We start from the raw sequence: 21,200 nt of genomic DNA, 5'->3' as shown, positions 1-21,200 counted from the left end.
CGGGTTCACGCCATTCTCCTGCCTCAGCCTCCTGAGTAGCTGGGACTACAGGCGCCTGCCACCGCGCCCGGCTAATTTTTTGTATTTTTAGTAGAGACGGGGTTTCACCTTGGTCTCAATCTCCTGACCTTGTGATCCGCCCGCCTCGGCCTCCCAAAGTGCTGGGATTACAGGCGTGAGCCACTGTGCCCGGCCTGGTTATTACATTTTTAAAGTATCTTGTGAAAATAAAAAATTAAGAATCCCCTTCCCCATTTCCCCCTTTTTTCCCCTAAAATTGTTCAGGTTCAAAGGTGTGGAATCACTGGTTCATGTAATAGGTAAACTAACTTTTGTTCCAAAGTTCCTTCTGCAAAGTTTTCACTTTGCATTGTAAGAAATCTCCCGCAAGTAGCCCTTTGATTTAATCTGTCTCTTGAAACTCATCCAGTGCTGAGGAATAATAGATGGTTTATCATCTTGAGGCCTTGCACAGTTACTACAAAGCTAAACATATAAATGTATCACATTTTGCAGATGTGACTTGATGGTCACTTTGATACATTTTGTCTTGTTATTGCTGAAATAGGAGGCTATTGTGTTTTAAATCTATGTAAATAGAATCTATAAATAAACCCAGGTTCTAAGGATAAGGGTAAAATAATTTGCTCTAAACGATTGAACACCCAGTGATTATAAATTTTATGTTTTCATCTAACATAAGTTCATAAAGCTATGTTATCTATAAGACATTAACAAAAGTACCATTACCAGTGGTGAATCCATACAGGTCTGCAGCAAACTTGATCCTTGTTTCCTTGGAGGAAAGAATTCAGCCAGGGGACAGAGGTGGGTTTAAATCAGAGAAAGAGACCAAGGCAAGTTTTAGAGCAGGAGTGAGAGTTTATTAAAAAATTTTAGAGCAGGAGTGAAAGGAAGTATTTACACTTGGAAGAGGGCCACGTGGGCAACTTGAGAGATTCAAGTGCCCCATTCAGTCCTTGACTTGGGGTTTTACCAGTTGGCATGGTTCTGGGGATTTTTCTTCTCTCTTGATTCTTCCCTCGTGGTTGGCTGTTGCTCAACTGCTGCATGTGCAGTGTTGGTCATTTGGGAGGGTGACCACGTGCATAGTGTGTTTACTGAGGTTGTGCTCGTGCTCCGTAGGGGCAGTTTTCCTTTACCAGTCAAATGCCCCCAGAGGAAGGTCGTACATCCATTTTGCCTCTTAGAGAGCATGCCCGAGTCCACGTGCCCAACTCCTGAGAGCTTACTGAGAAGCTGCTGATCACCAGCTCCAGGTGTTTTCTATCTACTGGGAGATGGTCTTCCCCTGGTGTTGGCTGTGGCCAATTATCATTTCAGAAAAACAGTATATTAAACACCTGACCATCACCTGATGGTTACCGGAAATTCCTGGGTGAGGCAAGGGCTCTCCTGCCCTGCTCATGTCTGCCTAACTACCTACTCTAACAGTACACTGATGTTCTTTACTAATAATTTGATTTCTAGGAAAAAATTAAGATCCCAGTTGAACTATTTCTCAATCAGGGAGAATGCTGATCTGACTTTGGCCTTAGACCTGTCATTGGCTAGCTATGGACTCTTGGTCAAATCACATGATCTTTCTGAGTTCCAGTTTCACCATTTTTAAATTGAGGTATTTAGACCATTTCCAACTTCCAAAATTTCAGTTCTAAAATTTTTTGTCTTTAATCTCTGACCTAATGATATATTTCTCTAAATCAGCAGCAGATGGCAGTGTGAAAGTAGAGAACTTTAAAACCTGTTTCCATTTGCTGTTTTCACCTGTAAGAGAATTTCTGTTCATTTTTTCCTAATGCTTAAATGTTTTTCAAAAAAATCATTTGTTAGGCAAGAAAAGTGACTTAAGAATTTATCACATAGTTGATAACAATGCTGTACATTTCATACAACAGTGGCTTTGGTTGTATGTGCTATGAAAATTATGACTCCTCCATCTTGCCCCCACGCTCCCAGCCTCTGAGGCTTCCTCATGGAATTAACATGCATTAAGGAGCATAGAGTTAAAGTCCTGTTTTGAGGATGAAACTTGAAACTTTTCGAGTATTCCAGGAATAATAGTCTCTGTGTGTTTCAATTCCACTGTGTTGTAAAATTTGCGAACACTGAAACTCAATGTCAATGTAGTTTGCTAACAATAGAGAAGTGTCATGCCTTATGCTCTCAGACATCCATTTGTAAAATTAAACCCTTAAAACTGTTTCTGTTTTTGAATTATCTAAGTATTTCTCATTGGGTGTACAGACAGCCCAACTATTGGATGACAAGTTTGGTCTTTCAAATGGATTTTCCTTTTAAAATACTGGCACAGAATATTTCCCTCTGTTTGTCATGTAAATGTGTCAGTCTCCTCTTCTGCACTGACTCACACAAGAGGGCCTGAAAATGGAAGGATCCAATGTATGGCCAGGAAGGAATGTGGGAGAGCCTTAAGCACCAGAAGCTATGATCTCAGTATATCTCAGGGGCCATAAACTGGTCTTAAGTATGTGTTTAAGAAATTCTCTGGAATTGGGAAGAATGTAAGAACGTAGTATAGTGCATGGGTTATTGGAAACTGCTTCTGTCATTTACAAACAGTGAGACTGTGATGGATTCCATTGTTTCTCTGAGGTTGCTTCAAAAAGGGGTAAAAGACATATACATACAGAAAAGTATATGTATCATGACAGTATAGCTTGATGAATGTTCATGAACTGAACACACTCATGTAATCATGACATTCATGCCGAGAACCAGAACATGAGCAGTGCCCTGCAAGTTTGGCTTTGCTCTCTTCTGATTATGACTCCCCAGGCCCTAATAAAGATAGCCAGTATCCTGACTCCTAACACAGATTAGTTTTGCTTGTTTTTGTAGTTTTTATAATTGAAATTATATGGGTTATACTTTTATGTTGGGTGTCTTTCATTTACATTGTGTTTGTGTGATACACCCTTAACATGTGTAGTTGTAGATCATTTTCACTGCCATATAATTATGTATATAACTTTAGGTGTTTATGTGGGTGTTTCTGTTGGGTGTATACACAGAATTGAAACTTCCGGGTTTTACAGCGTGCTGTGTTCAGCTTTTTTTTTTTTTTTGAGACGGAGTCTAGCTCTGTCGCCCAGGCTGGAGTGCAGTGGCACCATCTTGGCTCACTGCAACCTCTGCCTCCCGGGCTCACGCCATTGTCCTGCCTCAGCTTCCCGAGCAGCTGGGACTACAGGTGCCCGCCACCTCACCCAGCTAATATTTTTGTATTTTTAGTAGAGACGGGGTTTCACTGTGTTTGCCAGGATGGTCTTGATCTCCTGACCTCGTGATCTGCCCGCCTTGGCCTCCCAAAGTGCTGGGATTACAGGCGTGAGCCACCGCGCCCGGCCTGTGTTCAGCTTTAATAAACACTGCCAGCAGTGTGTGAGAATCCTGTTCCTACCACTTTCTTGGTAACAATATTGTCTGTCTTTAGCCATTCTGGTAGGTGTGGTTTTTGAAAATTGGAGATCATAGCTTGAAAGGTTGTCAACTCAATTCAGATATACTTCTCTTTGCTTCCAAATCCTTGGTCTTTCTTCTACCATAGACTTGAACAGCTTCTTTGAGCTTCAGTTTCCTTCTATGTTAAATAAGACTGTTGGGCTAAATAACCCTTAACATCCTTTTATTTCTAGTATATTAAGTTCTATACTTCTGAGTATAGTCCTAGTAGGAAAGAATTTCACTATCGCTTAAATTCTGTTACATGAGCAGTTGCCCACTTATGGTAGAACAATTCCAGGTGATGGTCACTTTTGCCTGTCAGTCAACAGGGCACAGTAACACTATCAGATGGGTACTATTATAATTCCCATTTTCAGATGAGGAAACTAAGGCACAGAATGATCAAATAAGTTGCCCAAGACCAAACAGCTACCAAGTAGTAGTGCTAGAATTTGAATAAAATCTGACTCCAGAACCTCTGTTTTACCTATGTGATCTTATCCTTTAATTTCATTATCAAAAAAAATGAGACTAACAATAGTATCCACCTCCCAGGGCTGCAGTAAGATTAAAATGAGATGAGATTGTTCATGTGAGCTGCCTCATATAGTGTCTGCATATCATAAGTACTCAGTGCATGTTTATTTTTGTTGTTTTATGATGGAAAGAATCATTTTGAACTTATGACGGATGGATCATATGATAATAAGTGAAGGTTTCACTTCTTTTTTTAGGTCCTGTCTGCAGTCTCTGTGTCTCATCTTTTGGAGCAAGACCCGTCACAATCTTCAGTGGCTTCATGGTGGCTGGAGGGCTGATGTTGAGCAGTTTTGCTCCCAATATCTACTTTCTGTTTTTTTCCTATGGCATTGTTGTAGGTAAGGAACCTCATCACTATGACTTTCCTAACCTTCAAGAGATACACATCGTTTCACCAGTGCCACGTTTATGATCCAGTTAATGTAAAGGAGTGAAAATGCTCACTAATAATTTACTTTCAATAACCACTTCTCCAAAAATTGTTGCTTTAGAAAAAAAAAAAACCTGCCCAGTGAATCAAAATGTTTGAGAGAACAAGCAATCCATACTCTATCTCCTTGCAAGGCACAGGGAAGTTTTTCATCTCAGCCCTTGTCTCTCTATAGCACATACGGGAAAAATGAGAGGGGAACACAAAACTTGGATGTTATGGACATCTGTCACTTCTCACTAAATTATGAAGTGGCCCTTTTCCTATTGGGCAGTCAAGCATGATTCTTTGGAGCTGTTTGTATTCACAAACAGCTGTTTGCCTTCCATAGCATCTGTTGCTGTGGGCCCAAGTCAAAAGTCACAGCACAAGTAAAAAGTAGATTTGAAAGCATGTATTACTATTATTATTTTTTTTAGAGATAAGACATGAGTGAAGAAAGCTGAGTGGTGGGATGATACTGGTTACAGGGGAGGAAAGTATAGGAGGCTCAGGACCTTAGAGTACAGAAAATTTGGGAAGATATCCTTGTCATGTCGTTACACTAATTCTGTTCAGTGTTAAAGATCACCAGACTTGGTATTTCTAGGAGCTGTTGGTAGAGACTTAGAAAAAGATGGCCTCCAGGTTTCAAGTTTCTTCTTAATGCCTCAAAGGAGCTAATTATGTTGACTACCAATATTCCTCTTTTCTGCCTGGAAATAGTTCCCCAATAATAAATAGAAAATGGGCCGGGTGCGGTGGCTCAAGCCTGTAATCCCAGCACTTTGGGAGACCGAGGGGGGTGGATCACGAGGTCAGGAGATCCAGACCATCCTGGCTAACATGGTGAAACCCCATCTCTACTAAAAAAATACAAAAAACTAGCCGGGCAAGGTGGCAGGCGCCTGTAGTCCCAGCTACTCGGGAGGCTGAGGCAGGAGAATGGCGTAAACCCGGGAGGCGGAGCTTGCAGTGAGCTGAGATCCGGCCACTGCACTCCAGCTTCGGCGACAGAGCGAGACTTCCATCTCAAAAAAAAAAAAAAAAAATAATAATAATAATAATAAATAAATAGAAAATGTAGCAACTAATATTCTCTGAGTACTTATCGTATGCTAGGGACTGTGCTAAATGCTTTATATGACCTCATTTCCTCTTCACAAGAACCCATTTTACAGAGAAGGAAAGTGAAGCTCAGAGAAGTAAAAATATTACTAACTAAATTAACAAAGCTAGAAGACTTGGTCTGATACTTAGAGACACTCAGTAGTCTGTCCATTTATACAGGATTTGGCTTACACTTTTGACTGCTGCTGCTGATGGTGGAGTTACAGGGCTTTCACTTGGCTTTCCTCACTATGATGGTGTTGTAAGGAATGATAACTCTTATTGCTTTGGCCAAGGGACCAAAGAACAATATGGGGAGTTCTACAGCTGTTGCATATATGTGCTATAATTAAATATCAGGGACTGGGGAAAGGACCATTGGCTGAGCAGTTGGGGCATAATCCCATATATTACCTGCCCCATGTAAGCGCACTCTAAGGGGAAGCCATGTAGACCCTTCGTGTCTCTGACAACAATGTTCAAAATGTATTTCACTTTCCTCAGTGTACAGTTACTCAAATAGATGGCCATAGTTCTCTTTGGGGAAAGACTCAGGTTATCATTCCATGTATACAAACTTGTCATCATGTTTGTGGCAATGTCCCTCCTCCTAGAGTCCTGGCCTTTCCTTCAGTTAGTGGATTCTGGGTCAGAAAACAGGCTCAAGTCTGAGGATGTATATAACTCTGATTTGGCAATAGGTTCTGATTCTCAGTGACTAAGAGGAAACTGTCAGCTCATAGAGGGAGCGCTGGACTTCAGGTCAGCAGACAAAGGTTCTGTGAGTTTGAGCAAGCTCCTTCATCTCTGTGAATGGCTGTACCCTCCCGCATCTGTGAAAGCAGGCTAAGAAACCTACCTCAGATGGGTCTTGTGAGGACTAAATGATGACAAGCAAGATAACAATAAAGAGTTGAGTTAGATTTCAATTAATAAAAGTATCTCTCACCACGGTAATTACTGGGGACCTGTGAGTTACTGCTTGCTGGCAAATTATTAATATTTACCACCATCGTTGATTTCTTCACAGTTTTATTTCATCAGTAGGCTCATAGTAAAGGGCTCATGGAATGTTTGTGGAATAAATAAATGAGATAATAATGAACACTGGCACTTTCATTCTGTTACCATTTGAAGTAGAGTATCAAATTGAAAAGAAAGTGACAGGAAATTATTACACAGTCTAACATCTTTTTCCTGTATCATGAGCTGAAGGGTTCAGTCTAATGGTAACATTTATAAGATGCAATTCTGTGCAGAATCATATCCTAAAGACTTTCATTTGTCTTTAATGAGCTAGATGGCCTCTTAAGCTAGACAGTGTGATCAAGGGAAAGATCAGACACTGACTAGCAGGCAGGCTCTGGGGTTGGACCATGTGGGTTAACCTTCTTTTATCCACTTGCCAGCTGTGTGACTGTAAACATGTTTTGTAACTACTGTTTTATCATTTTTAAACTGAGCATAATAATAGCACCCATTTATAAGAGTTTGTGAAGATGAGTAACATAATGCAATGAATGTTATCTAGCAAAAACCATGATCATTTGTTTTATGACCCTGAAAAATTATTCAGCCTCTCTGAGCTTCCGTTTTTATTTTTTATAAAATGGCACTGATGTGAGTTCATGGAGGTATTGTGACTATTCATGAGATAATGTTTATAAAGAGACAAACAGAGATGTTTAATACGTATTTGTTCCTTTCTCCTTAAATTCCTTTCTGACCCATACAGCAGTAGTTTTTGGCTACTGAAGAAGCTCTATTGAATCAGAAATATTTATGTAAGAGATTTAAAAATGTAGAAAAAGAAATTAAAGTTATATTGGATATTATAACCTAAAATGTCAAAAGAATGCTAAAGTGTATTAAATGATATAATTCTGTCTTACCATTTAATTGATTTTTTCAAAACGAACAATTTGAAAACATGATGCTCTTTTGTTTAGGTTTTTGTAGCTCAAATGAAAACCTGTACCAACTTGTCAGATTGCAGGATTAATTGCAGTGAGGAACCTGATACCATATCAGTATAGCTTTTGTACTCTGTTAGAGTAAGTTCATGTGTTTATTCTGTACTTTGTTTTTTTTTTTTGTTTTTTTGAGATGAATGCAACCTCCGCCTCACGGGTTCAAGCGATTCTCCTGCCTCAGCCTCCCGAGGAAGCTGGGATTACAGGAGCATGCCACCACGCCTGACTCATTTTTGTATTTTTAGTAGAGATGGGGTTTTGCCATGTTGGCCAGGCTGGTCTTAAGCTCCTGACCTCAGGTGATCCTCAGTCTTGGGCTCCCAAAGTGCTGGGATTACAGGCGTGAGCCACTGTACCCGGCCTCTGTTTATTCTATACTTCAAATAGATCTTCATTCAAACCTGATTTTGTAGCATCATGCGTTGTCTTTTTGAAAAACATTGGTTTGCTGAGTTATGCAAGAACTTAAAACTGTTAACACATTTCATTGTAAAACATCACTTTGGTTAATATTACCAACAAGTTCATTAGAAATCTTTATGGATTGGCAAGTGATTGTAAGCCACACGGCCAAATCTGGTAATTGAGGCTCCTGTTTTCTCAAAAAAATTACTAAACTGGGAAAAAGGCAATACAGTGGGAGATGAAAATTAGGTGGGTAGGAGGTGGCGGTGCAGGAAATGTGCCTGTAATGATTTGCTCAAGCCTCTTTCTAATAATTTCTCTTTGCTTTTCTGAAAAGCACAACTCAAAATCAATTCCTGGTATTCTCTTTTCTTTAGAATATATTGTTATTTAGCTACCTGATTATGGTTTTCTTGTTATTCCCTTCCCGATTTTTAGAAGAATTCCATTTTCTTCCCCCCCGCCTCCTGCCACCGCCCTTTTTTGGTAATATCTGCGTAGTCCACTGAGAGTGGGGAGGGAAAAGAACATGTTTGTAGACAGTCTGATTCTCTTACTGTAATTCTGCCAAATGAGATAAAGGGCATTTCCTGTATATTCGCTTTAGCAGAAATAGAGATTTACAAGCCCCCCCCCTTTCAAAATTGTTATATAATTGAAGATAATCTTTAAGTGTCATGGATATACAGGTGTAGTAAGGCACTATGATTTTTTAATGTAGTCTGAGGCAGTATCTACATAATGTTATAATACTCAGGTGAAAATGAAAAAAGTATACCAATATAATGGATATTTTTTAGTACTCATGATAGTGTAGGGGCAGAAACTACATCTTTACATTTTTTATGTCTCTTAATTTTTACAACTATCTTAGGAGATGGTTTTATAGATAAAGAAACTAGGAATTAGAGTTTAAATGACTTTGCCAGAGCCACACAACCAATTGTCTAGTTGGAGGAATAGACTTGAAAATATGTAACTTATAGCACAGCACAATAAGTGCAATGATGAAGCCAATGTATGTGCGTGTGCAGGGGAGACACGGTGGAGGCTTCATGCTTAATTTATGCTTCAGCTGAGTCTTGAAGAACAGGCAGGAAGTGGTTCAAGTGAATACGGTTGGAAGGGGAGTGCGGATGGTGTGAGGAGGACCTTTCAGTAGCCTAAGTACTCAGAGAAGCAAGATAGAATGGCTAAACAGCAGTCTTTTTATATGCGTTTGTTAAGGAATGCACAGATGGTGTGAGGAGTTGCAAATATGTCAAAGCATGGTGTGTAACAGAGGCCAGATGCTAACAGTTTTATGTGGTCTTTATTGCAGTAGTATGACATGATGAGAACTGTATGACAACAGTTTAGAAGACAGATTGGTGGGAAAGGTACTGAAGGCTGAGACAGCTATTAGGAGGCCTTAGATGACACACACACAAAAAAAGATGAGGAGATGAACTGAGGCAGTGTTAGTGCAGAGAGAGGCTGAGGTTGACAGTTCAGGCCATGGGTGTGATAAAGGGCTTGATATCTGGTTTGATGAGAGGAGATGAGGGGAAAGAGGCCTCTGAAGTTGTGTCTCCAGTGTGTGAAATGGAAGGTAAAGTGTGGAAAAGAAATGTTGCAACATGTAAAATATATTTAGTTTTTATCATTTAAAGAAAGGGAAACAAACAACTATGCCTTACTAATACTGATGCTGTGAATTGTCAGTAGTACAAGTATTTAATTTTTAAAATTGTTATACTTTTACTGGAGGTTGGTACACAGAATTTTTTCACTGGTAGGGGTCTGATCCAAACTGGTTGGAGGCCAAGGAATGCTTTAAGGCAGTGGTTTCCGGACTGTTTAATCTTGGGGCCCTTTATATTCTTTTATTTAAGACACAAGAAGCTTTTGATTATGAATATTATACTTAGATTTAGTCTATTAAAATGTACTATATTAAGAGATAAGACATTTACAAATATTTATTTAGCTATTCATTTCAAGATAACAAATCTAGTACATGTTAACATAAATATCATATTTATTATGAAAAATAACTGTTTTCCAAAGCAAACAAAATTTGGTGAAAAGAGTGCCATTGTCTTACATGTTTGCAAATCTCTTTAATGTCTGGTTTCATAGAAGGCAGCTGTATTCTCCTATCTACTTCTGTACTCAATATGTTACAATATGCTTCTTGATTGAAGTATATATGAAGAAAATCTGGTCTCACACACAAAGATGTAATTAGAAAAGGGAAGAGTGTTGAATAGCTATTACAGGTAATTATAGATATTCCTCTACCGAAACTTGGTAAGTGATAGTTTCCTAAGGATTAATTGCAATGACGAACCTGATACCGTATCAGTATACTTTTCATACTCTGTCATAGGAAATCCATTTGTTTATTCCGTGCTTTGAATAGATCTTTACTCAAACCTAACTTTGTAGCTTTGTGCATTGGCTATTTGAAAAATATTGATTTGCTGAGTTATGCAAGAACTTAAAAATGTTAACACATTTCATTGTAAAACATCACTTTGGTTAATATTACCAAAAAGCTCATAAGCTCATCAGAAATCTTTATGGATTGGGAAGCTGTCAAACGCATGGTGACAGATACAAGTTTTCCAAAATTCTGGTTTTTTTTTTTTTTTTTTTTTGCTGGAAAACATGAATTTTATCATTGGTAACAATTACTGCCAGTTGTTTCCCGGCGTTGGTTCGTTTCCAAGAAAATATCGGCCAGACACCCAAGGTTAAATAACCCTAGTTTCTGTCAGACATTGTTTCAAATAAAATGTTCTATTTTAAAAGTGGTTATTTTAGCTAGCTGTAAAACAATCTTGTAAGTGCTTATCCTTGCAGTAATTCAGGTGAAGCACTGAAAACAAATGTGTTTGTTCTGACTGTGAGGGTGTGGTGGTGAAACCTATAAAGTGTCAAGTTCCTTAGAAATACCTTAGTTTGTGGTAGGCTTTTTGCAGTTTTACTCACCATCTCTTTTGCACCATCAGCATAAATGTAAACATAGTGAAAAGAGCAGAGAACATCTCAGTATTATTATAAAAATAGTTTTGACTTGACTAACTTCATGAAAGATCTTAGGGACTGTAGGTATACAGACTTGTCTTTAACAGCTGCTGGTTTAAGGTTGTCCTGATGCAGATTAAGAGAGGAAATCGTGCCACCTTTTCTTTCTTTCTTTTTTTTTTTTTTTGAGACAGAGTCTCACTCTGTTGCCTAGGCTGGAGTGCAATGGCACGATCTCAGCTTGCTGCAACCTCCACCTCCAGGGTTCAAATGATTCTCTTGCCTCAGCCTCCTGAGTAGTTGAGACTACAGGTGTGCGCCATTGGGTGCCTGGCTAATTTTTTGTATTTTTAGTAGAGATGGGGTTTCGCCATGTTGGCCAGGCTTGTCTCAAACTCCTGACCTCAAGTGATCCTCCCACCTCAGCCTCCCAAACTACAGGGATTACAGGCATGAGCCACTGTGCCTGGCCTCAACTTTTGCTTTCTGACAAATTTAAAGTAAATGCATTTCAGATTTCTGGTACATTAAAAAAAAGTGAAGTAATCTTATCTGCACCCTAAGACCTTTAAATCATTTTTGAAAATTCATTTTAGTATAAGATTTAAAGTTTAAAAGTTGCTGTTTCAACTTTTTTGGCATTGACACTTAGTAATCTGAAATGTCTTTTTTTCCATGTCTTCGATGCTTAACCTTTGACACAGCTCTGACAACGAAATCACAGAAAACATGAATGAATAATGCAAATATAAATTTGCATTATTTACAATAAAGCCCCCTCCAAAGGCTTTCAGAAATAGTCTTAGTTAAGTTAAAGGTGACAGTTTTTGGCTTCACAAAATTGATTGGTTAGAAACAGTTCTTATTTCATGTTCTGAAGTGTCCTCTGTGTAGTAATGACAACTATATAAATTAATCCAACTCATGCCTTAGATTTTGAAAGTATTTTTTCCCCGTAGATGACATCAAAGGGCACTCTATTTTTAAAGGGTTATTTAAAGTCTAATTGTTTTAATCTCTCATTTCATTAATAAGACTCTGTATGCAATCATGGATGATCGTCTGAGTCGTGGGTTAAGTGCTGATTTCCTAAAATGTTTATGCAGTGTATTTGTTAAACTCATGTATTCATTTAAATCATAGTCCAGGTAGCTATTTTAAGTACTGAAAATGACCTTAATAATTCACGTAATAGGCCATAGTTAAAATTCGGTTGTTAGACTATGGCTCTTGTGTTGTTTTAGAGTGATCCTCAGAACAGATAATGTTGTGGAAGAAAGGCATAAAGTAAATGACTGAGGGCCAAAGGAGAGTTATATGAAAAACAAACTGGGGTTGTCAGATTCTTAAAAGGGAAGAAAATATTAAGCTAACAAACAAGAGCCTTGGAGATTATCTGGAGATAAATATTACCCTTGTGATTCAGGAACAGAAATTTACTTGTAACTTTTTTTGTTGTTAATTATAAAATAATTTCAAATTTACAGAAAAGTGGAGAATAGTATAGCAAACAACCATAGTTGTTAGTATTTTGTTGTATGTGCTTCTTTTTTTTGGTGAAAGTATTTTAAAGTAAAGACATTACTACATTTTACTTCTAAATAAGGTAATATGCACCTCTAAAAGATGAAGACTTACAGATATAAATTGCACTGTGGTGAGATGATATAAGAACCCCACAGGGCCTTCATATTGCAGACTGGGTTGTGCAGGCTAAACTCTAACAAAACAGCTTTGAGTGATCAAGTGTATTTTAAAAAGTTGTTTAGAGGACTTAGAAGAAGAAGAACACTGAGCTGGGGGCAAGGACTTGAAAGAGGCATAGATCTCTATGGGGCAAACTTGATCAAATTTGCTGTTTTGTATGTGAATTTAGCCATTTTCTCTCTCTTTATATATAATGTCTTAATTTACATTGGCATTATTCATTCATGCTTTAGACATTGGATGCTTTTTTACTTGACCCTGATCTAGGGTGTGGGGTGAAAAATGAGGCTGCCCAATGGTGTCTATTGGGGCTACACACATGGAAGGAATCTAGGAGTCTGTACTTATAACAGTTTTAGCCAGCAAATAATGGAATGTCCTATTGGACATACTTGTTTTTCCTTTTTTCTCTTGCACTGATGTAATGCAGTGTCTTAATTTATGCAATGTCTTCTCATGCGTAGGTCTTGGATGTGGTTTATTATACACTGCAACAGTGACCATTACGTGCCAGTATTTTGACGATCGCCGAGGCCTAGCACTTGGCCTGATTTCAACAGGTAAATTTTCAAATTGAGTACAGTATTGTCACCATTCAGTCTGCTAAACAAAGTAAAACGTTACCAAGCACAGACATGTTTAACCAATTATTACCCAGCTACCAATCAGGTAGCAAAATAATTTCTTTACTTCTAGAAGGAAAGTTTATTTTACATCGTAAATATGGCAGTGACTTTCTTTTTTCTTTTTTTACATTATAAATTTTTATGTCTTATATGGGATGTTTTCTAAACTGTATAGCTCTTCTAAAATTGTAAACTGATATTTAGTATAACATTAATAAATTTTTACATGGACACCTATGATTGTCAAAGCACTTTTAGAAACTTAAATGACCATAAAACTTGAAAACTAGTCTTTATGATATTTTTTAAAAAGCTATTTTTTCATCCATTGTATTTGCTTTCTGAAAGTCCAAAGTGAACCATCTCATTGCTTGTTATTTATTATTATTATATTTTAAATTCCGGGATACATGTGCAAGAACGTGCGGTTTGTTACATAGGTATACATGTGCCCTGGTGGTTTGCTGCACCCATCAACCCATGATCTACATTAGGTATTTCTCCTAATGCTATCCCTCCCCTAGCCCCCACCCCAACAGGCCCAGTGTGTGATGTTCTCCTCCCTGTGCCCATATGTTTTCATTGTTCAACTCCCACTTATCAGCGAGAACATGTGGTGTTTGGTTTTCTGTTCTGTTAGTTTGCTGAGAATGATGGTTTCTAGCTTCACTCATGTGCCTGTAAAGGACATGAACTCATTCTTTTTTTATGGCTGCATAGTATTCTGTGGAGTATATGTGCCACATTTTCTTTCTTTTTTTTTCCTTTACTTTTTTTTTTTTTTGAGATGGAGTTTCACTTGTGTTGCCCAGGCTGGAGTGCAATGGCACAATCTTGGCTCACTGCAACCTCTGCCTTCTGGGTTCAAGCAATTCTCCTGTCTCAGCCTCCTGAGTAGCTGGAATTATAGGCATGTGCCACCACGCCCGGCTAATTTTTTGTATTTTTAGTAGAGATGGGGTTTCTTCCTATTGGTCAGGCTGATCTTGAACTCCCGATTTTAGGTGATCTGCCCTCCTCGGCCTCCCAAAGTGCTGGGATTACAGGCATGAGCCACCACGCCCAGCCTATACATGCCACGTTTTCTTTATCCAGTCTAACACTGATGGACATTTGGGTTGGTTCCAAGTCTTTGCTACTGTGAATAGTGCTGCAATAAACATACATGCGCATGTGTCATTATAGCAGAATGATTTATAATCCTTTGGGTATATACCCAGTCATGGGATTGCTGGGTCAAATGGTATTTCTAGTTCTAGATCCTTGAGGAATCGCCACACTGTCTTCCACAGTGATTGAAGTATAAAAGCATTCCTATTTCTCCACATCCTCTCCAGCACCTGTTGTTTCCTGACTTTTTAACGATTGCCATTCTAACTGGCATGAGATGGTATCTCATTGTGGTTTTGATTTGCATTTCTCTAATGACCAGTGATGATGAGTTTTTTTTTCATGTTTGTTGGCTGCATTAATGTCTTCTTTTTTTCTTTTCTTTTTTTTTTTTTGAGATGGAGTTTCGCTCTTTTGTCCAGGCTGGAGTGCAGTGGCACAATCTCGGCTCACTGCAACCTCCACCTTCCAGTTTCAAGTGATTCTCCTGCCTCAGCCTCCTGAGTAGCTGGGATTATAGGTGCCCACCACCACGCCCGGCTAAGTTTTGTATTTTTAATAGAGACAGGGTTTCACCACATTGGCCATGGTGGTCTCAAACTCCTGACCTTGTGATCTGCCTGCCTCAGGCTCCTGAAGTGCTGGGATTACAAGCATGAGCCATTGTGCCTGGCCAGATGTCTTCTGTTGAAAAGTGTCTGTTCATATCCTTCACCACTTTTTGATAGGGTTGTTTTTTTTTTCTTGTAAATTTGTTTATGTTCCTTGTAGATTCTGGATATTAGTCCTTTGTCAGATGGATAGATTGCAAACATTTTCTCCCATTCTGTAGTTTGCTGGTTCACTCTGATGATAGTTTCTTTTGCTGTACAAAAGCTCTTTACTTTAATTAGATCCCATTTGTCTATTTTGGCTTTTGTTGCCTTTGCTTTTGGTGTTTTAGTGATGAAGTCTTTGCCCATGCCTATGTCCTGAATGGTATTGCCTAGGTTTCCTTCTAGAGTTTTTATGGTTTTAGGTCTAACATTTAAGTCTTTAATCCATCTTGAGTTAATTTTTATATAAGGTGTAAAGAAGGGGTTCAGTTTCAGTTTTCTGTATATGGCTAGCCTGTTTTCCCAACACCACTTATTAAGTAGGGAATCCTTTCCCCATTTCTTGTTTTTGTCAGGTTTGTCAAAGATCAGATGGTTGTATATGTATGGTGTTATTTCTGAGGCCCCTGTTCTGTTCCATTGGTCTATATCTCTGTTTTGGTACCAGTACCATGTTGTTTTGGTTACTGTAGCTGTGTAGTGTAGTTTGAAGTCAGGTAGCGTGAAGCCTTCAGCTTTGTTCCTTTTGCTTAGAATTGTCTTGGCTATATGGGCTCTTTTTTGGTTCTATATGAAATTTAAAGTAGTTTTTCCCAATTCTATGAAGAAAGTCAATGGTAGCTTGATGGGAATAGCATTGAATCTGTAAATTACCTTGGGCAGTATGGCCATTTTCACGATATTGATTCTTCCTATGCATCAGCATGGAAAGTTTTTTCATTTGTTTGTGTCCTCTCTTATTTCCTTGAGCAGTGTTTTGTAGTTCTCCTTGAAGAGGTCCTTCACATCCCTTGTAAATTGCATTTCTAAGTATTTTATTCTCTATGTAGCAATTGTGAGTGGGAATTCACTCATGATTTGGCTCTCTGTCTATTATTGGTGTATAGGTATGCTTGTGATTTTTACACATTGATTTTGTATCCTGAGACTTTGCTGAAGTTGCTTGTCAGCTTAAGGAAATTTTGGGCTGAGACAATGGGGTTTTCTAAATATACAATCATGTCATCTGCAAACAGAGATAATTTGATTTCCTCTTTTCCTATTTGAATACACTTTATTTCTGTCTCTTGCCTGATTGCCCTGGCCAGAACTTCCAATACTATGATGAATAAAAGTGGTGAGAGAGGGTATCCTTGTCTTGTGCTAGTTTTCAAAGGGAATACTTCCAGCTTTTGCCCATTCAGTATAATATTGACTGTGGGTTTGTCATATTTTGAGATATGCTCCATCAATACCTATTGAGACTTTTTAGCATGCAGGGGTGTTGAATTTTCTACAAGGCCTTTTCTGCATCTACTGAGATAATCATTTGGTTTTTGTCATTGGTTCTGTTTATGTGATGGATTATGTTTATCGATTTGCATATGTTGAACCAGCCTTGCATCCTAGGGATGAAGCCAACTTGATCGTGGTGGATAAGCTTTTTAATGTGCTGCTGGATTTTGTTTGCCAGTATTTTATTGAGGAAATTTGCATCAATGTTCATCAGGGATATTGGCCTGAAATGTTCTTTTTTTGTTGTGTCTCTGCCAGGTTTTGGTATCAAGATGATGCTGGCCTCATAAAATGAGTTAGGGAGGAGTCCCTGTTTTTCTATTGTTTGGAATAGTTTTAGAAGAAATGCTGCCAGCTCCTCTTTGTACCTCTGTTAGAATTTGGCTGTGAATCTGCCTGGTCATGGGCATTTTTTTGGTTGGTAGGCTATTAATTACTGCCTCAATTTCAGAGCTTGTTGTTGATCTATTCAGGAATTCGACTTCTTCCTGGTTTAGTCTTGGGAGGGTGTATGTGTCCAGGAATTTATCCATTTATTCTAGATTTTCTAGTTTACTTGTGTAGAGGTGTTTATAGTATTCTCTGATGGGATTTGTATTTCTGTGGGATCAGTGGTGATCTCCCCTTTGTCATTTTTTATTGCGTCTATTTGATTCTATTCTCTTTTCTTATTTATTAGTCTGGTTAGTGGTCTATCTATTTTGTTAATCTTTTCAAAAAACCAGCTCCTGGATTCACTGATTTTTTTCTTGAAGGATTTTTCTTGTCTCTATCTCCTTCAGTTCTGCTTTGATCTTAGTTGTTTCTTATCTTATGCTAGCTTTTGAATTTGTTTGCTCTTGCTTCTCTAGTTCTTTAAATTGAGTTGTTAGGGTGTCGATTTTAGATATTTCCGTTTTCTCCTGTGGGCATTTAGTGCTATAAATTTCCCTCTAAACACTGCTTTAGCTGTGTCCCAGAGATTCTGGTTCATTGTGTCTTTGTTCTCTTTGGTTTCAAAGAACTTTTATTTCTGCCTTAATTTTGTTATTTACCCAGTAGTCATTCAGAAGCAGGTTGTTCAGTTTCCATGTAGTTGTGCAGTTTTCAGTGAGTTTCTTAATTCTGAATTCTAGTTTGATTACACTGTGGTCTGAGAGACTGTTTGTTATGATTTCTGTTCTTTTTCATTTGCTGAGGAGTGTTTTACTTCCAATTATGTGGTCTGTTTCAGAATAAGTGCTATGTGATGCTGAGAAGAATGTATATTCTGTTGATTTGGGGGTGTAGAGTTCTGTAGATGTCTATTAGGTCTGCTTGGTCCAGAGCTGAGTTTAAGTCCTGAATATCCTTGCTAATTTTCTGTCTCATTGATCTGTCCAGTGTTGACAGTGGGATATTAAAACCTCCCACTATTATTGTGTGGGAGTCTAAGTCTCCTTGTAGGTCTCTAAGAACTTGCTTTATGAATATGGGTGCTCTTGTATTAGGTGCATGTATATTTAGGATTGTTAGCTGTTCTTGTTGCATCAATCCCTTTACCATTATATAGTGCCCTTCTTTGTCTTTTTTGATCTTTGTTTCTTTCAAATCTGTTTTATCGGAGACTAGGATTGCAACCCCTGCTTTTTTTTCCTTTCCATTTGCTTGGTAAATCTTCCTCCATCCCTTTATTTTGAGCCTACGTGCGTTTTTGCACGAGATGGGTCTCCTGAGTGCAGCACACCAATGGGTCTTGACTCTTTATGCAATTTGCCTGTCTGTGTCTTTTAATTGGGGCATTTAGCCCATTTACATTTAGGGTTAATATTGTTATGTATAAATTTGATCCTGTCATTATGATGCTAGTTGGTTATTTTGCCCATTAGTTGATGCAGTTTCTTCATAGTGTCGATGGTCTTTACATTTTGGTATGTTTTTGCAGTGGCTGGTACCTGTTTTTCCTTTCCATATTTAGTGCTTGCTTCAGAAGCTCTTGTAAGGCAGGACTGGTGGAGACAGAATCTCTCAGTATTTGCTTGTCTGTAAAGAATTTTATTTCTCCTTCACTTATGAAGCTTAGTTTGGCTGGATATAAAATTCTGGGATGAAAATTATTTTCTTTAAGAATGTTGAACATTGGCCCCCACTCTCTTCTGGCTTGTAAGGTCTCTGCAGAGAGATCCGCTTTTAGTCCAATGGGCTTCCCTTTGTGGGTAACCTGACCTTTCTCTCTGGCTGCCCTTAACATTTTTTCTTTCATTTCAACCTTGGTGAATCTTATAACTATGTGTCTTTGGGTTGCCCTCCTCAAGGAGTATCTTTGTGTTGTTCTCTGTATTTCCTGAATTTGAATGTTGGCCTTTCTTGCTAGGTTGGGGACGTTCTCCTTGATAATATCCTGAAGTGTATTTTCCAAGTTGGTTCCATTCTCCCCATCACTTTCAGGTGTACCAGTCAAAAGTAGGTTTGGTCTTTTCACATAGTCCCATATTTCTTAGAGGCTTTGTTCCTTTTTATTCTTTTTCCTCTAATCTTGTCTTCATACTTTATTTCATTAAGTTGATCTTCAACCTCTGATATCCTTTCTTCCACTTGATCAATTTGGCTATTGATACCTTGTGTATACTTCATGGAGTTCTCATGCTGTGTTTTTCAGCTTCATCAAGTCATTTATGTTCTTCTCTAAACTGTTAGCAATTCCTCTAACCTTTTTTTAAGCTCCTTAGCTTCCTTGCATTGGGTTAAAAAATGCTCCTTTAGCTCGGAGGAGTTTGTTATTACCCACCTTCTGTAGCCTACTTCTGTCAATTCATCAAACTCATTCTTCATCCAGTTATGTTCCTTTGCTGGCAAAGAGTTGTGATCCTTTGGAGAAGAAGAGGCAGTCTGGTTTTTGGAATTTTCAGCCTTTTTGTGCTGGTTTTTCCTCATCTTCATGGATTTATTTACCTTTGGTCTTTGCTGTTGGTGACCTTTGGATGGATTTTTTGCGCGGTCATCCTTTTTGTTGATGTTGATGCTATCACTTTCTTTTTGTTAGTTTTCCTTCTATCAGTCAGGCCCCTCTTCTGCAGTTCTGCTGGAGTTTGCTGAGGGTCTACTTCAGACCCTATTTGCCTGGGTATTACCAGCAGAGGCTGGAGAACAGCAAAAATTACCTCTTGCTCCTTCTTCTGGAAGCTTCGTCCCAGAGGGGCACCTGCCAGATGTCAGCTGGAGCTCTGTTGTATGAGGTGTCTGTCTACCCCTGCTGGGAGATGTTTCCTAGTCAGGAGGCATGGGGGTCAGGGACCCACATGAGAAGGCAGTCTGTCCCTTACCAGAGCTTAAGCGTTGTGCTGGGAGATCCGCTGCTCTCTTTAGAGCTGGCAGGCAGGAACATTTAAGTCTGCTGAAGCTGCACTCATAGCCGCCCCTTCCCCCACATGCTCTGTCCCAGGGAGATGGGAGTTTTATCTATAATCCCTTGCCTGGGGCTGTTGCCTTTCTTTCAGAGATATCCTGCCCAGAGAGGAGGAACTAGAGAGCAGGAGTGGCTTTCAAATGTCTCTAAGATATCTAATTTAGGGGCATTCAATGTCCAACATAACATATGAAAAGAAAGCTTATGGGTGCAGTAAATTGAGAGTCACATGCTGGTGAAGGCTTTGCTAAAAGAAAAAGCAAGTGCTTCTAGAAAGCACTTTATCCATGAAAAAGATAGGAGAAAAGGAAGGAAAATGAACATCCCTAAGGCCACTGTCAGAAAGACATGCTCATCATGTCTCCACCTCCTTGTAGTGTAGAGCTTACAATTTTTCTAAAGTACTGGTTTCTCAATACCTCTCACTGGCCTGTGTGCATATCCAAATGACAGGCTGTTTACTCTTGTTATTCCTTTGGTAATCAAGAGATAATCACTGAGGGGGGAATCTAAAATATAATTTTTAAATATAAAAGCATTCTGGACATATAAAAGTGGTGTTTCAGTTTTCAGATGAATTTTTTAAAGTTATGTACAGTTCTTATCAAAACGTATGTGGCCAACATTTCCTGAGTTTTTTTAGGACATACAGTTGCCAAGTTATCAAAAGTTGTAAATTTACATATGCTTCTTGCTGGTAGGTGGGTAACCCTGGAAGGTCAGGCTTTTAGATAGGCTGAAGAACGTCGGTAGTTATTCTGGCAACAGGATCCAAACTAATATTTTGTTCCTGAGGCCAACCGAGTGGCAACAAAGTGATTCGTGGTTGAATTGAATCCAGCTGGATATTTCTCCAGCGTATTTTAAGAAGCACTGCCTGGTGAGAAGTGTGAATTGTGGTCTAGGCGGAGACAAGGCCAGAGTCAGAGGATATGGCTAAGGCAGTGATGGGAGAAGGGATGCAAAAACAGAAGAGTAGTCGGATTGCAGTTTGCAGAACCTGTGAGGATCTTCTACAAGTGTAGGAAGGACTGTGAGAGTAGGTATGGCAGCTTTAGGGACAGTGGGTCTCAGCTGTACTATATTTTCTGTAGAGGCAGCATGACGTCGAGTTAGAAGCACAATCCTGGATCCATACTGTCTAGTTTTGAATCCTCCTTCTGTCACTCACTAGCTATCTGGTGTTAGACAAGTTACTTAACTGTTCTGTGCCTCCGTTTCGGAACTGTAAACTAGGGATAATAGTATGTTGATGAAAAGAGTCAAATTCTTTAAAATATTTGAATTTTCATGAGTAGCAAGTGGCCCGTGACACAGTCCCATGAGATTCTGTCTCAGGTGGTCAGGCTAAACTTCATTTTATAC

General features: G+C 38.8%; 1 protein-coding gene across 1 annotated transcript in view; it reads left to right on the top strand.

Moving 5' to 3' along the window:
• Window positions 1-21,200, top strand: part of SLC16A9 (solute carrier family 16 member 9) — a 58,802-nt gene that overhangs the window by 30,064 nt on the left and 7,538 nt on the right. The window contains exons 3-4 of the mRNA XM_023185604.2: window positions 4,224-4,367; window positions 13,110-13,205. Coding sequence (XP_023041372.1) covers window positions 4,224-4,367; window positions 13,110-13,205 — 240 coding nt within the window. The remainder of the gene's footprint in view (window positions 1-4,223; window positions 4,368-13,109; window positions 13,206-21,200) is intronic.

Source organism: Piliocolobus tephrosceles, chromosome 9 (genome assembly GCF_002776525.5).
Source record: "Piliocolobus tephrosceles isolate RC106 chromosome 9, ASM277652v3, whole genome shotgun sequence".
NCBI lineage: Eukaryota > Metazoa > Chordata > Mammalia > Primates > Cercopithecidae > Piliocolobus > Piliocolobus tephrosceles.
This window is presented reverse-complemented; position numbering and strand designations above follow the sequence as displayed.